The sequence below is a fragment of the Cervus canadensis genome, chromosome 5 (genome assembly GCF_019320065.1).
Source record: "Cervus canadensis isolate Bull #8, Minnesota chromosome 5, ASM1932006v1, whole genome shotgun sequence".
In the NCBI taxonomy this organism is placed as follows: Eukaryota; Metazoa; Chordata; class Mammalia; order Artiodactyla; family Cervidae; genus Cervus; species Cervus canadensis.
The window spans coordinates 67,317,012-67,332,855 of NC_057390.1; the positions used below are offsets into that span (position 1 = coordinate 67,317,012).

Genomic DNA, 15,844 nt, shown 5'->3' on the forward strand with positions numbered 1-15,844 from the left:
TACAGTAACAGAAAGAGATTAAAATAATTTGCACAAGATTACTAGAGGAGTAAAAAGCAGCAGAAAGGAATTGAGAACAAGGTTTTCAAACTCAAAAGTCAATACTCTTTCTAGTCCACCACATAAAATTTTTTAGTCAAAAATTTCCCAGAAAAAAAAATTTTTTTTCAGCAGGTGAAAAGTGCAAGCCAGGTGAAAATTTTGTTACAGCAAATATTTACTGTACTATTACCGTTTAAAAATCGATTGAGCTATTATATAAAGTACAATTTATACACCTAGGTAGCCACCACCCAGATCAAGACAGAATACTTCCAGCAGCCCAAGGCTCCCTTAAGCCCTAACCATTCAATGATAATGCCCCAGGTTACTATTCTTATTTCTTTCAGCATAGATTAGTCTAACCTGTTTTTGAATTTTAGGTAAATGGAGATTTATAATATAAATTTATAAATAGTATACACTCTTTTGTTCACTGTCATCTGTGAGATTCATGCATGTTGTATTTAGCAGCCATTTGAAGTATTTTCTCATACGAATACACCAAAATATATTTATCTACTCTATTTGGGTCATTTCCTGTTTGACGCTATTATGAATGCTATGAATATTCATGCATATTTCTCTTGGTATACATATAACAGGAGGATTGCTGGGTCACAGGAAGACTTAGCTTTATTAAGAAGCAGATCCACCAGTTTCCTAGAGTGGTTAAACCAATTTACAGTCCCACCAGCAATGCTGCTCTACCTCTTCGGCAACAATTTTAATCAATTTGTTGGGTGTAGTGATATTCAGTGAGATTTTGGTTTGCATTATGCTCAATAGGCCACTGGGACATCCTTTTTTTGTGTGAAGTTCATTTTAAGTCTTTTGTTCATTCTTTAAAACTGGACTTAATTGATTTGTAGGAATTCTTTACATATTCCAGATGAATTCTTTATTGGATATATTCTAAGTATCTTCTCCCAGTTTCAGTTCAGTTGCTCAGTCGCATCGGACTCTTTGCGACCCATGGACTGCAGCATGCCAGGCTTCCCTGTCCACCACCAACTCCTGGAGCTTGCTCAAACTCATGTCCATCAAGTCAGTGATGCCATCCAATCACCTCATCCTCTGTTGTCCCTTTCTTCTCCTGCCTTCAATCTTTCCCAGCATCAGGGTCTTTTCCAATGAGTCAGTTCTTTGCATCAGGTGGCCAAACTATTGGTGTTTCAGCTTCAGCATCAGTCCTTCCAATGAATATTCAGGACTGATTTCCTTTAGGATGGACTGGTTGGATCTCCTTGCAGTCCAAGGGACTCTCAAGAGTCTTCTCCAACATCACAGTTCAAAAGCATCAATTCTTCTGCACTCAGCTTTCTTTATGGTCCAACTCTCACATCCATACACGACGACTGAAAAAACCATAGCTTTAACTAGGTGGACCTTCGTCAGCAATGTCTCTGCTTTTTAATATGCTGTCCAGGTTGGTCATAGCTTTTCTTCCAAGGAGTAAGTGTCTTTTAACTTCATGGCTGCAGTCACTATCTGCAGTGATTTTGGAGCCCAAGAAAATTTTATTCTCTTAATGTTACCTTTAATAAACTGATGTACGTTATGTATTTAAATCCATCTTAAATTTTTTTTTTGGGTGTTTTACATCAGGTTCAAGAAATGTTTGCCTTCTCTGAAGTATTTCCTTATGTTTCCTTTTAAACCTTTTAGATACTTTATTGTTTAGCCTAAATCATTCAATAATCTACCTTAAATTAATTTTGTGTATGCTTTGGAATAAAGGTCAAAATTCTATTTCTCCCAATTTGAATTTTTTTTTCCTTCCAATTCTATTGAGATGTAATTGGCATACACCTCTGTATAAGTTTAAGGAGAATACCACAAAATGATTATCACTATTAAGTTTAGCGAATAGCCATCATCTCACATAGAAACAAAATAAAACAGAAAAAAAGCTTTTTTTCTCTTGTAATAAGAACTCCCAGGTTCTACTCTTTCTCTTTTATGGCTATGCATGTAGGTTGTGGGATCTTAGGTCCCCCATCAGGGACTGAACCTGGGCACTCTGCAGTGAAAGTGCAGAGTCCTAAGCCCTGGGCCGCCAGGCAACTCCCTGGGATCTACTCTCTGAACAGCTTTCATATATAAGATACAGCAGTGTTGATTATAACTATCATGTTGTATATTACATACCCAGTATGTATCTCATAACTGGAAGTTTGTACCTTCTGACTACCTTCAGTCAACTCCCCTCCTCTGGTAACCACAAATCTGATCTTTGTTTCCTACAAGTTTGTTTTGAAGTATACTTGACCTACAACAGTGTCAGTTCCTGGTGCAACACAGTGAGTGATTCTATATTTCTATACATTTCAAAATGATCACTCTAAGTTTAGTTGCCATCTGTCACCACAGAAAGGTACTGACTGTATTCCCCAAACTGTACATTTCACACTCTTAACTCATTTATTTTTCAACCGAGAGGTTTGCACCTCTTAACCTTCCTCATCTATTTCTCTTAGCCCCCACTCCCTGGCACCATCTGTTTGTTCTATCTATGACTGTGTTTCTGTTTTGTTTGTTCACCTGTTCTGTTATTTTAGCTTCCACATGCAAGCGAAATCATCTAGTATTTGTCTTTGTTTGTCTGACTTATTTCACTTAGCAAAATACTGTCTAGGTCCATTTCTGTTGTCACTAATGACAAGATTTCATTCTTTTTTATGGCTAATAGTCCACAACACAAACACACACACCATATCTTCTTTATCCATTCACTGGATAAAGGGCACTTAGACTGTTTCCACATTTTGGCTATTGTAAATAATGCTGCAAAGAACACAGAGGTGCATGTGTCTTTCCAAATGAGTGTTTCTGTTTTCTTTAGATATATACCCAGAAGTGGAACTGCTGGATCCTACAGTAGTTCCATTTCTAGTATTTTGAGGAACCTCCATTCTGTTTTCTGTAGTGGCCGCATCAATTTACTCCCCACCCCCAACAGTGCACCAGCATTTCCTTTCATCCATATCCTTGCCAACACTTGTTATTTGTTCTCTTTTTGATAACAGCCATTCTGACAGGTGTGAGGTGACATGTTAAACTTTTCCATTGTCTTCCGTTGCCTTCTTTCTGTATCCCCCCTTTATTTTTTCTCTCTCAGCACTGCAGAATTTCCATGCAACTATTTTTCCCTAGTTTACTACTCCTCTATTCTGCTGTTTCTAATTGCTGGTATGTAAACACAACTACCAAATTCTTAATTCTAGTTAACATATTTTTTTGGTTATAGTTTCCAGGTCTCTGATAAAATTTTTCCTTTCCTCTTTACTTTGAGCATATTAAATCAGTTATCTTAAAGTCTGTGTGACATTTCTAACATATGAATTATATAAGGTGGATTTATACCTTTTTTTCCTTTTTTTTTTTTTTTTGGTCAATTGATCATGTTAGCATTCCTGTACTATTTCACTGAATGAAATACTTGATAATGGATGAGTAATTGTACTAGTTTTTTTATGACATCTTCTCCATAGAGGGTTGTTTCCTTTAGCAGCAGAAAGCGTGTCAATAATGCACTCACATTTTCTTGAGGGTTGGTCTATTTCATTTTGCCCTCAATCTTGGCCATAATGGAGGTCTCAATGGAAAACTCAGCGTACAATATAGTCTCTCTTACTTTGTTAAGTCTGAACTTCAACTTTTGCCACGCGGGTACTGGACAACGCTGGAATCTCTGCTCAGATTCTTCTGGGTTTCTTAGAATCTTCTCTTGCATGTGTGTATCTTAGAAGTCAATGACTTTACGGGGACTCGACTACAGATTCTGAGGTTAGAGTCCATGTGATTCTCTTCTCTTTAGGACTTAAGTTTCAACTGCTTTAGTGGCCCCAGACTTCCACCTCTCCTCTTTAGTCCAGTAAGATTGCCACTTTTTATTTGGAGTCTATTCCCCTATGCCTCTAGGAGTGACTGGTGAGCTTCTTTTCTCTTAAAGATCAAAATCCTCTGCTCAAGTGAAAATAGGAAGTACACAAAATATGATTATTGGGTATATACTAGAAATTCATATGATTTTATAAAGAATTTTGAGAAATACCTTGCCAAGGACTAGACATTAAGCACCATAACCCCATACATTATGTCAATGAATCAGTCATGCAACTTAGGTGTGAGCACCAAGGTATCCTGACTCCTGATAAAGCAATCTTTCTGCAAAATCATGTTTACAACTGAAAGGGGGGAAAACACTAAGGTCCAAGGTCAAATTTGGTCCTTTATATATTTTTAATACCAATTGGTGGGGGAGTGGGAAAAAATAATACTTTGTGACACATAAAAATTACATGAAATTCAAATGTTAGCATTCATAAATGAAGTTTTACTGGAACAGAACCACTCTAATTCATTTATGTATTATCAATGCCTACAGGTACTTTCACGCTGCAATGGCAGAGTTGAGTAGCTGTGGCAGTAACTACATGGGTTACCCTCATGGCTTTGCATTGTTTCCCAAGGTTCTAGAAATGCAGAGATACAGCTATAACTCCACAATGTCTTGAGTGCCATTTTATTTTACTTTTATTACTAGTGCATACTCATCATGTCAAAGGAAGAAAAGTGGAATGTGAATGTCTAAGGCATAATGGAGTGTAGGTTATTTTGTTACTGAATGAGACTACCAGGCATTATATTTATGACTTTCCAGCTAACATAAAATATATGTTAACATTAGGAAACTGAGCACTCATCACAACACTCTCAGGAAAGTAACAAAACTTTTTTAAAAAATTTAAATGGAATCTCATCACAGCAGAATTTCTTCACAAGAATAGAAATAAGGCTGCAATGAAAGTAAGTTTCCAACTGATTAATGTATTAGCAAGCAAGGAAAGCCATTTACTAATGGTGACTTAATTAAATCATGTTTGTTTGGAAAAGCCAAAGAAATATGTCCCCAAACTATATTTATTGAAGTCTTTCTATAAAAACAGCTCTTGAAAAGTTGACAACATTGGAAACAACATCAATAATCAGTTAAAAAAAATTTTTTTTTGAGTGGTTTTGTTGGCTCTTGATGAGTTCACAGATAGTTCACAGATATTGCCAATACTTATTTGTTGCTTATTTGAGGAGCTAATACTGAATTTGAAATGATGGAAAAGTTAACCTCTGTGAACCGTATGAGTGGAACAACCACAGGCAAGAATACTTTCAAAGAGGGACTTCCCTGGAGGTTCAGTGGTTAATACTCCATGCTTCCACGGCAGGGAGTGGGGTGGGGGTGGGGAGCCATGTAGTTTAAACCCTGGTGGGGGAACTAAGATGCACAGTCCACACTGTGTGGCCTTAAACAAAATTTTTTTCCCCAAAGAAGCCAACAAACAAACCCAAAACAATGATGGAGGTAAAACTACGCATGGAGCAGAAAATGACTTAGTTGGATAATTTTAAAAAGCCTGTAAAAATTGAAGCTATTTAAAATTTATGGTGCAGTTACTGAGTGGAAAGATTCTAATCACACTGTTGAACCAGCAATACCAATGGTATATACTTCATTAGCTCTCATAAACCAGTTCCACTGTCAGTTCCACAAATGTTTGTGAGAAACAAAAGCTGAATATTCTGACTTGCCCTATCACAGAACAGTTCAGTAGTTCAGTAGTGATGAAGTTTTACTGATTTTTTTTTTTTTTAAGGCTTAGGGCTGATACTGAAATTTTTCTGAATGAGAAGAGTAACCCCCAAGCACTACTATCAAACAGAGAGTAGGTTTTATAAATTAGATTTTATTACAAACCTAATAATGTTTCTCAATTAAAACCTAAAATTAAAATGCAAAAAACCCCCAAAAACAAAAAACCTTCTATGTGAAACATATACTATGCTAAGTCACTTTAACAACTAATGTTGCCTGGGTCACAAGCAAATGTCAGGTTGCTTTATACAGTTTCAGGGCTGCCAAAAGTTAAAGCAAGTGAGATTTTTACTCCCTCCCGGTTTTGCACTGAATACTATTTTCTAAGCTCAAACCACAGTTCTAACAGCATTCATCAGCTCTTAGTGCTAATGCAAAATATATCAAAATTCATTTACTTGTGCAGGTGAGGAGCTTCCACCTAACCTTTCACTGGAATTGATTAATCTGTAATGCTAAAACACAAATATTAAGAGAGAACTAATAAAATCCTATGAATACCTTCCAAGTGATGACTAAAATCACTTAACTAAAACCATATGCTTGTGGATTGACAGTTTTGGCACTACCTACCTGTCTGTGTTAAGACAGCTTCCAAGATAAAATACATAAAATCTCATTATAGATCAACAGTAGATGAACACTTCCAGTTGACTTTGATGATACAGAACACCAACTTTGAATCTCAATTAAGCAAAATGTTGTCTTCTCCCCTAAAAGAAGTCCCTTCTTCTCATGACTGCAAAAAATTATACTCAATCACTGTACTTCAAATTCTTTTAAAAGTCTTTTCAATGCAGGTTTGTCTCTTAAATTACAAACGGTGTGTGATATGTATGTCTGTGTTGTGTGTAGGCTAAATTTTATTTTTCAATGACAACATGCTATTTTTTCCAGCAAGTTTTTACTAACAACTCTTCTCTGAAACAGAATGTCAAGAGAATAATTCCACTACTATACTTGCCCCATGAAATCTTAGTAATCTTCATTAACCTTTAATATTTTAATTTCTACCCTACTAAAATGATTCAATGTCACATACTGAACAGCAAAGTTAACTTAAAAACGTAAAATTTTTACAATTGGCTAGAATGTGGAATTTTGGTTTTAAATTAAAGAACTAGGCAGCTGCCATAATTTTAATTTATCTTAAGTTTGCCTGATAGTAATAATTAATGTGATTTGAGTCTACAGATGGCCTTTAGGAGTTCTGTAACCCCCCTGTCTGTAATACTGTGTATATAAACATACATATTTTTCAAAGGCGGCCCAGGGCTTTCATGATTTCTCAGAGGGGTCTGTGAATTGCTGTATCATTTCAGGTACACTAGTAAACAAACAGATAATGAAAAAAGAATAAAGAAGAAAACTTAACAGGTACAGGGGCAGGCTAGACATTTCAGGAATAGAAGGAAGTGCCGTAGGCCTGTGGGTTCTCAGAGTGTGATCCTCTTTTTCACTGCATTGACATATGCATGGTGAAAACAATGATGATTAAAACGCAGGCACCTGAGCAGAAACCAAGTCAGTGGCACTAAACTGTCATGCACTTACAGTGAAACAGAAAGATCCAGTTTCAATTTAAAATGCCCTTAAGCAGTAAAAATGATGAATTTTATTAAATCTCCACCACTGAGTATACATTTTTCTAATATTCTGCATGAAGAAATGAAAAGCTCTAGAGTGACTGTTGAAGTACCAAAGTGATCTAGCTACCCTTTTTCCCACAGAACATCTCTTTTGCTGAAAGCACAACTAACAAACTGTGGTTACTCACTCAAGATATTTAACAGATATGCTTGAAAATGAACAAAGTGAGCCTGTCATTTCAAATGATACAACTGACAGCATTTGTTGCTAGTGAAAATTAAAATTTTGGAAACTTTGTATCCAGCACCATGAATTTAACAGCTTCTTCATACTTAAGGACTTGTCTGATACCTTATTCTAAATTAACAAATGTGATTCTTTAATGTTGTATAAAATGTGTCAACTTGGAACATCTGTATAAATCACCTTAAAATAAACAATGCATGTTACAAAATCATGTGTAAGATCCATTTAAAATGCAAGATAGATCAATGAATTTTGATGTAAGAGAACATTTCAGATTCTACAACTAACCTTTAAGAAATTACCACTTGTCAATTTCTATTATACTATTAAAGAATATCCACCATTATCTATAAATGCTTTAAAAATACTCCTTTCTTTTCCACTTTATCTGTAAAAGTACAGATTTTTTTCATATACTTCAACCAAAACAATGTTACCAAAACAAACTGAAGCAAAGCAGGTATGAGAATTCTGCTGTCTTCTACAAAGCTAGACATTAAATAAATGTGCTGATCCCTAATATTTTTGTTGCAGAAAGCAAACTCTACATATGTAAAGTGAACAGTTTATCAAAATTTTAAGTTCTTAGTTTTAATTTCTAACAGTACTGATAAACAACTCACATGAAAATTCTTGTCCTCAGTTCTTTTTACGAGTATAAAGTAGTCTCAAGATTCAGTTTGAAATCCACTGCTCTCTAGCCCCTAATCAAAAGAAAGCAAATACCAAACCTCCTTAAATCACCTTTCACCACTTTATTCTGCCTAGAAATATCTCTCCCCCTCAGTAGCAACATTAATATGTCAAACCAGATTATAAATGCCAAATAACAGTAATAGGAAAGAAATGTTTTACACATACAAGCAGTACTATGTGTGGTTGTATGCAACAAACAACGCACATCTGTTAGATCCTCACTAGAAATAAGCCTTCTCAAAAATTACTGTGGAGAGGGTCCAGGGCTCACCAGCATTTAAGAAGCCCTTTCTTACTTCATCTTGGCTCAGGTTTACACTAAACAAGAACACTAACATTTTCGGAGCTTTTATTATGTTCAAAGTGTTTTACCAGTTTAATTTTTACAGATACATTATGAAGCAGGTACCTATTATCATCCTCAAAATACAGAAGAAACTGGGGATAAGCTGAAATTGTAACACATGCAGAACCTGTATCTTTAACAAGTATCAGTATGTATCAATACTTAGATATACCTTGAGTAAACAAATGTACACCTGATTTATTATTTAGGACTCACATAACAATTGCAGCTAAGGTCTGATGTTCATAAAATATATTCCTTTCTGTCATTATATAACTTAGATCTTTCACTTCCACTCAGAAGCCTAGTCATTTTCTTTCACTACTTTGGCTCAACTATTTGATAAATATTCAAATATCACAGAAAAACCTAAAAGTACCTATAAAGTTTCCTTCTAAGTTTTCCATTTAAAATAAAAGAGCCATAACTGCTAAGTACAACATTAGAGAAAGCTATATTAATAGCAGTCCTTACATTTCTTTTATGGGGAAAAGTAACTTGATTTCTTTAAATGTTGAAAATAGGTAGCAGGATTAAGGGAAAAGTTAAGATGGTGTTAGGCAAGCACTCAAATCAAGAAAATGTTTCTATCAATAGTTTGGTAACTGACTAGATGGGAACTCAGGCATGGTCTGAGGAACAGTCCAAGGCTTAAACTCTTTTATGATAAAATAAACTTAGTCTTTACACAGAAGCAGGTAAATTTGGGAAGGGAGGGCCCTGAGGTCAGTGATTATTAGGAAGGTTATGTATGTCCTCATAAATCACTTTGCTACATACAGGTGGACAGGCAGATTAAAGGACAATTGTCCCTGTCCTTTATCTACGTTCCCCATGTATGGCAAGTACCCACCTAGACCAGGTACTAAATTCCTCTATCAAGCTAGTGCCTACTGGCTATTTACACATACTTAACTTCAGAATGAATTTCTGCCATTTTTAGCCCCCTACCTCTAACTGTGGAATAAGGACTTAATTTCTATTAAAACATTTTCATTTTATCTAACAGAGGAAAATCTGAGATGCAGTGTATTACAGAGGATGAGATGTAAAAAAAAAAAAAAAAATGCATTTCACCTACTAATAACTAAGACTTCAAAGGTAACCATATTCAATCTTGGGGGAAGGTGAGAGTTTACAAAAAGAAAGGAGAGTTGTAACCTCCATCTCGTTCTGCTTCCTGTCTTCACTATCCTCTATTTTCCCAGAAACAGTAAGCCTTGAAATGACTACTTCTAGCCACCAGAGCAGTGACTGCTGCCCAAGGGTATAAATTTGTACTGACTCAAAATTAAATCCTAGAAGATTCAACTGTGAATCCATATCCTCCACCACCACACCATGCTAAGCCTACTGACATTTGCAAACCATTTCTTCTTGCATCCCTAGAGCCCAAGACTTCTAAGATAACCTTTGTTTCAGAGACTGAGATTTTCATTATTTCTAAATACTTTGACATTCTTAACAGCTGCATTATTTTACCTGTTAGAGTTGCTTGAGAACATAGGATATTAGAACGGATATTCTATTAAAACAATAAATGTGGATAATAAGACAACAGAGGAAAAAAAATACTTGATAAAATTTACTATCTTCCTCACTAATCCTAAATCTTAATATAATCCTGTCTCTAGATTCAAATGTAAATAGATTTCTAAATCCCAATAAATCCTAATCTTGGATTTGGACATTTATCAGAAAAGCCCTGTATTCAAATAAAATAATAACACCCTGGACTACTTCTTCAAACCGTCAAAATTTCCCTCATCTGGAACTAACAGGAAAACCACTTAATCGCTCAATCTCTGAACAATGAATCATCTTTACGCCTTCTCCAGCTTTTCATCTAAAAAGAAGCAAGAGGAGAGAAAGCAACCTTCAGCCTATCTCCCCTATTCCTCAACCTGCTTTTTTCAAGAGACCTGGCCTTGGGTTTAGACACAAACACTTGCCCTGTAGAAGCTGAGGTTGCCAAGATCAACTAGCACTTCCTTCAAACTGCCTAACCTTTAGACTGCTGGGTCATAATTAAACAACTGAATCAGAAAAGAAGCTTTAAACAGTTTGGCAGTTCCTCAAAAGATTAAACAGAGTTACCCACTGACAAAGGAATTCCACTCCCAGTTATATTACCCAAGGGAAATGAAAACATATGCCCACACAAACACTTGTACATAAACATCCATAACAATATTTTTCACAACAGCCCAAAGCAGGAAACAACTCAAATGTCCATCAAGTGACAAACGGACAAATTAAAATGTGGTACAGTCATACAATGAAATATTGTTTAGCCATAAAAGGAACGAAATACTGACACATGCTAAATATACATGCACCTGCAAAACATTAAAAAGAAGCCAATCACAAGAGACCACATAATGCATTATTTCATTCACATGAAATGTCTAGAACAGGCAAAATCCACAGAAAGTAGATTAGGGGTAACCTAATGCTGGAGAGGAGTGAAGGGAAAAGGGACTTGTCAGCTAACGGGAACAGGTGTGTGTTTGAGAATGGTGGGGAGAACTTTCTAATGGTGATGGTGGTGACTGATGGGTTGCACAACTCTGTGAATATACAACCACTGAATTATACAATTCAAAAGGTGAAATTGCATGGTATGTGAGTTGTATCTCAATAAAAATATTATTTAAAAAGGAGAAAGGAGAGACTTGGGAATTCCCTGGCAATCCAGTGACTGGAGGCACAGTGCTTTCAATGCAGGGTACTAGGATTCAATTCCTGGCTGGGGAACTAATATTCCACAAGCTGCATGGTGCAGCCAAAAAAACAACAATAAAGCTTAAAAAGGGTGGGGGGCTTTAATATGGTTTCATTAATCTTCATTTTTCAAATCCAATCCTTTGCTTAACTTTCAAAAGGACACAAAAGAGGTAAACTTCCTATTTGCTTAGTCTTCCAGCTTAACTAAAAATGATCACAGCAGTTCCACAAATTTAGACATCTGGTAAGTTGTGATTAAGTGAAAAACGGATTTAAAAACAAAACAAGAATACATACATCCCAAGATTTTCATAAACAGTGGGCCAAAAATATAAACACAATCATATTCTGTCATGTTAAGTTTTTGCTAATAGTCTACTAATATGATACTAATATTCTACAATTTATCTTGTAATAATATTAAGTTTAGCTTTGTAGGAAAGTAAAAAAAAAACTGCAAGAAAAATTTTAAAAATTAACTCATAAAGCTATATAAACAATATTCTAAAGATGTAAAGTATCTGAAAGAGAAATGCATCGAAATTTCAACAAGTTATCTCTGGATCATGGGATTATGGGGAGGACTTCAGTTTTAATTCTTCACTGTTTCATATAAGAATTTCTTTCCTGTAAGAATAAGAATGCTTATTTTTATAATCAGAAAAGCATATCCCAGACACTCACAGTTTTAAATGTACATGATATACATACATAATAATCAAATATATGATATAATATATATAATGGGCACATGTTAGTTATCATCAGCTGATAAAGCCCAGTTTTTAAACACTTGGATCATGTCTGTATTTTGGGAACAGAGCTAGCACAGTCTTAACCACTGGGAAGCAGATTCCCAAACAAGTAGATTCTACTAATCCTATTTCAACTCCTCCAAACTAAACTCAACATTGACAGTCTGAATAAAGCTCCCCAGGTGATTTCTCTATACTCCCACTGCCATCCTAAGTCCTTTTGGAACTGCTCATCAAAGTAAAAAAGCTTTTAGTGGATTTCTCAGGATACTCACAGAAACTAGCTTCCATTTAAACAACCAGTCAAAAGCACGATGATAAACCCACAACAATGTATAGTAGCAGGGTCACTACAGAGTGGTAGGAATCTCTGGCTTTGTAGTAAGTAAAACTTAACCAAGAAAATATACTGGAGGACTGTGCACTGTCCAAACAATAAATTAGTATACTGTTTTGCATGAAATAATAACAAAAAAAATTAAATGTAAATGGTGCTTTGGAAATTCACATGATTTGCCCACCTAAGAAAACACAAAGCAACTCATAAAATTTATACTAAAAGTGTTATAGCTGACTGGTAATTTGATGTAATAAAAAGAAAAAAAAATCGAGACTATGTTACAGAACTACAATCAACATTTTAAAATAAGATCCAGTATTGCTGATCAAGTCCTGTACTTTCATTTAATACTAAAGACAAGCCAAAAATTTAACTATAGCTATTCTGCTAAGCAAACCTCACTTAAATTTGAGTTAAATTTAATTAGCATGTAATGTCACTGAAAACCACGTGATTTTTATTTGGAGACTAAAAAAAAATATTTCAAGACTAAAATAATTACTTACTAGAAAATCCAAGTCTGTTTTGGATGTCTTTGGACAGGTCTAGATTTTGCAAAGGAGAAAGGGGCCTGGAGAATTTAAGAATCCCAGGGAGGCACTGTCAAAACTAAATATACTTCCCAGGATTAAGAAGCAAGTAATGGTACCCTTTACTGACAGACAGCAGGCTGCAAAAGCTTGAAAATCACTTGTTTAAATTGGGAACTTCCTGAATGAAGAGACAGTGTCTTGTCTTTGCATTCCTGGTGACTGGCACAAAGCAGGTCAATAAATTCTTGCTAATTTAAAAGGGGAAAATGTCTGGAAAACGATCATCAAAAACCAGAACCGAACATTGATATAATTCAAATTCACAGAAACAAACACTTAGCCTATTTTCCCCACCATATCTTTTTCCTAGTAACCTCGAACAATCCCTGAGTGAAGTTTCTTAATTATGTATAATCATAAAACCATGACTCAAGACGACCCACATCATACATTCAAAAATACATAAGTCTATCTTGTCTTATGCCTATAAAGTATATAAAGAAGTATATGAAAAATAAAACTGAAGAAGTTGGATACAAGCATCAGATTTTTAAATATTTAAATTTACAAGCCAAGTTCATGGTGAGCATAAACTTCTCCCAAAGTTAACAAGATATTAAAATTTTTAAACAGCTACATTTCCCTCTCAGAACAAACAACAAATAATTAAAAAAAAAAAAATTTTCCCCCAAAGCAAATGTCTCACACCCAGCAAGATGTTCACATCTGTTAAAATGCACAGTCTTAAACAGCGAACACTGACTGCAGGCACCAGGGGGCCTCCCAGGAATAACTTGATAGTAAAGGAAAAAGCAAATAAGAGTTCCTGGTAAAACTTTGCTTCCTAGTCAGTCTTAAAAGACACTCAGTCTCACACTGCTGGAAGACTTTCACATCTGGAGCAAATATACTGTATACTGTAGTTTGTTACACAACCGGTACACACAGAAACTGATGAGATACTCACACTTCAGCCAAAAAAAGGAACTAGCGCCCTCCCTTCCGCCCCCCAACCATACAATCTTCTGTGATGCTTTTCCATCACAGTAGGTACATACTGTTTCACTGTGAAAAACAATTATCTTCAAGAAATTTGAAAGCAAGTAACAACGTCTATATAATCCTGCCACGGTTTCTGAGAGAGAGGACTCTACATCTTTTTTTTAATGGGTTAATTTTTTCCCTACACATTCACAAAGCAGTTAGTGATGACGCAAATGTTGGGGGTAAAGGCATTCGCGGGCAGAAGACCGCGAAGGACTTTGAGTAATATCCTGGCCTCTCCATCTCTTCCTTATCCCTCAATCCTCAACCCTAACATAAAACTATCCAAAACAAAAAACAGAAGGGCCCAGAAACTTCAAAAGCTGCGAAGACTTGTAAAGACCCTTTAAACACAACAGAGGCTTTTTACAATCGATCTTTTCTAAGTTTGTGCAGAAATTAAATCCTGCTCAAACCTGTTAAAATTCTCAAATCCGAAAACCAATCCCTACAGCAAACGTGCGTCCACATATTTCTGGCGTGCTTCTTCGGCTCGGTCAGACTTGTTTTACCATTTTTTAAAGCTAAATTAGACATGGGAGGTACTCAGCTCTCGCTAGTGTTATCTTATCCCTGAACAGTTCGCCCTGTAGGATCACGTAAAATTTGCTGAACAGATCAAACAGTTTTCCCAGGGAGATTTAAAAAAAAAATTTTTTTTTTCACTCCCAGAACAAAAATCCGGAGGCAGCCAAGGGCAAGGCACAAAGAGAACAGAGGAGAAACACACATTCCGCGGGCATACAATGCATCGGAGCACGCATCCCGGCCCCCTCCTCCTGGGAAGGGTCAACCCGCGCCCCGGCCGCGCGCCGCCGTGCGGGTCCCCGAAGGTCCGCGGGGCACTGCCCGCCCGCGGGGACAGCCCCTCTCGCCCGGCCTCTCTCCCGGAGGCCGCTCCCCCGGCCCACCAGCTTCTTCGCCCCCATCCTCGGCGGCCGCCTAGGGGCGGGAAAAGCAGGGAAGCGGGCGGCGAGGGGGGCGGTTTCCCCCGGGCTCCAGCGCCCGAGGGACCAGGAGGGGTAAAGGAGAGCGTCCCCTCCCCGCGGCCCGCCGGGCCCCGACTCACCCTCCAGCAGTCGGGTAATGAGACTGTCCACGTTCAGCTCCCCGTCCGCCATCTTGTCGGCACCAGACGCTCCTTCCCGGCAGCGGGAACAAGGGCTTCTCGGCGGCGGAGTCTGCGGCGACCGCTCGGCGTGCCCTCACCTACAAGTCACGCGGCGTTTCGACCCCAGCTCCAACTCCCCCTTCCCCCGGGCCCTCCCCCCACCCCCTCCCCACCTAGCAGTGGAGCTCGCACACACTCGGAGGCACCCACGATAAATAAATAAATAAACAAGCGGAGCCCCCCACGAACCGGGCCGCGTCAGACCCAGCCGCCGCCGCAGCCGCCGCCGCCGCCACCTCCTCCTCCTCCTCCTCCTCGGCACCGCCCAACTCCGCAAAGCTCACCAGCGCCGCCGACGGCCCCACCCGCAGCGCCACTCACTCCACACCGCCCGGCCCCGCCACCGCGCCACGCAGCCCCCGGCGCAGGCGCACGGCGTACTCCCCGCGCGGCCCCGCCTCACCGCCCCCTGCCCCCCCGCCTGCCCTCGCGCAATCGCACTGGACTCGGTTCTCCCGCCGACACCACCGCCGCGCCGCACCGCCCCCTTCGCGCAGGTGCGTCGCCCTTTCTCGCCAGTTCCTCTGCGCTGAATCTCAGCGGCTGCGCAGGCGCCCCGGAGGCTCCCAGGGTTTGCTGCGCTGGGGAAGCTCCCATTACGCAGAGCGCGCGTAGGCAGTGCTGACCCTCCCTTCTCCCAGCTGGCCGGGCCCCGGCGCTACGCAGACGCGCTTGTGGCTGTTCCCGCCTCGCTTTTCTTT

The 15,844-nt window shown here is 38.3% G+C and overlaps 1 protein-coding gene across 4 annotated transcripts in view; it reads right to left on the reverse strand.

Moving 5' to 3' along the window:
* PPP1CB (protein phosphatase 1 catalytic subunit beta) overlaps positions 1 to 15,603 on the reverse strand; it is a 34,407-nt gene extending 18,804 nt beyond the window's left edge. The window contains exons 1-2 of one of the 4 annotated variants that reach the window (XM_043469043.1): positions 15,585 to 15,603; positions 15,042 to 15,181 (exon numbers count right to left, since the gene is read on the reverse strand). In XM_043469043.1, coding sequence (XP_043324978.1) covers positions 15,042 to 15,093 — 52 coding nt within the window. In that variant the 5' untranslated portion in view covers positions 15,094 to 15,181; positions 15,585 to 15,603. Of the gene's footprint in view, positions 1 to 15,041; positions 15,182 to 15,256; positions 15,276 to 15,332; positions 15,545 to 15,584 lie in introns of those variants that run through there. The other 3 variants (XM_043469041.1, XM_043469040.1, XM_043469042.1) reach the window with 3 other exon arrangements.
* Positions 15,604 to 15,844: the final 241 nt, after the last annotated feature.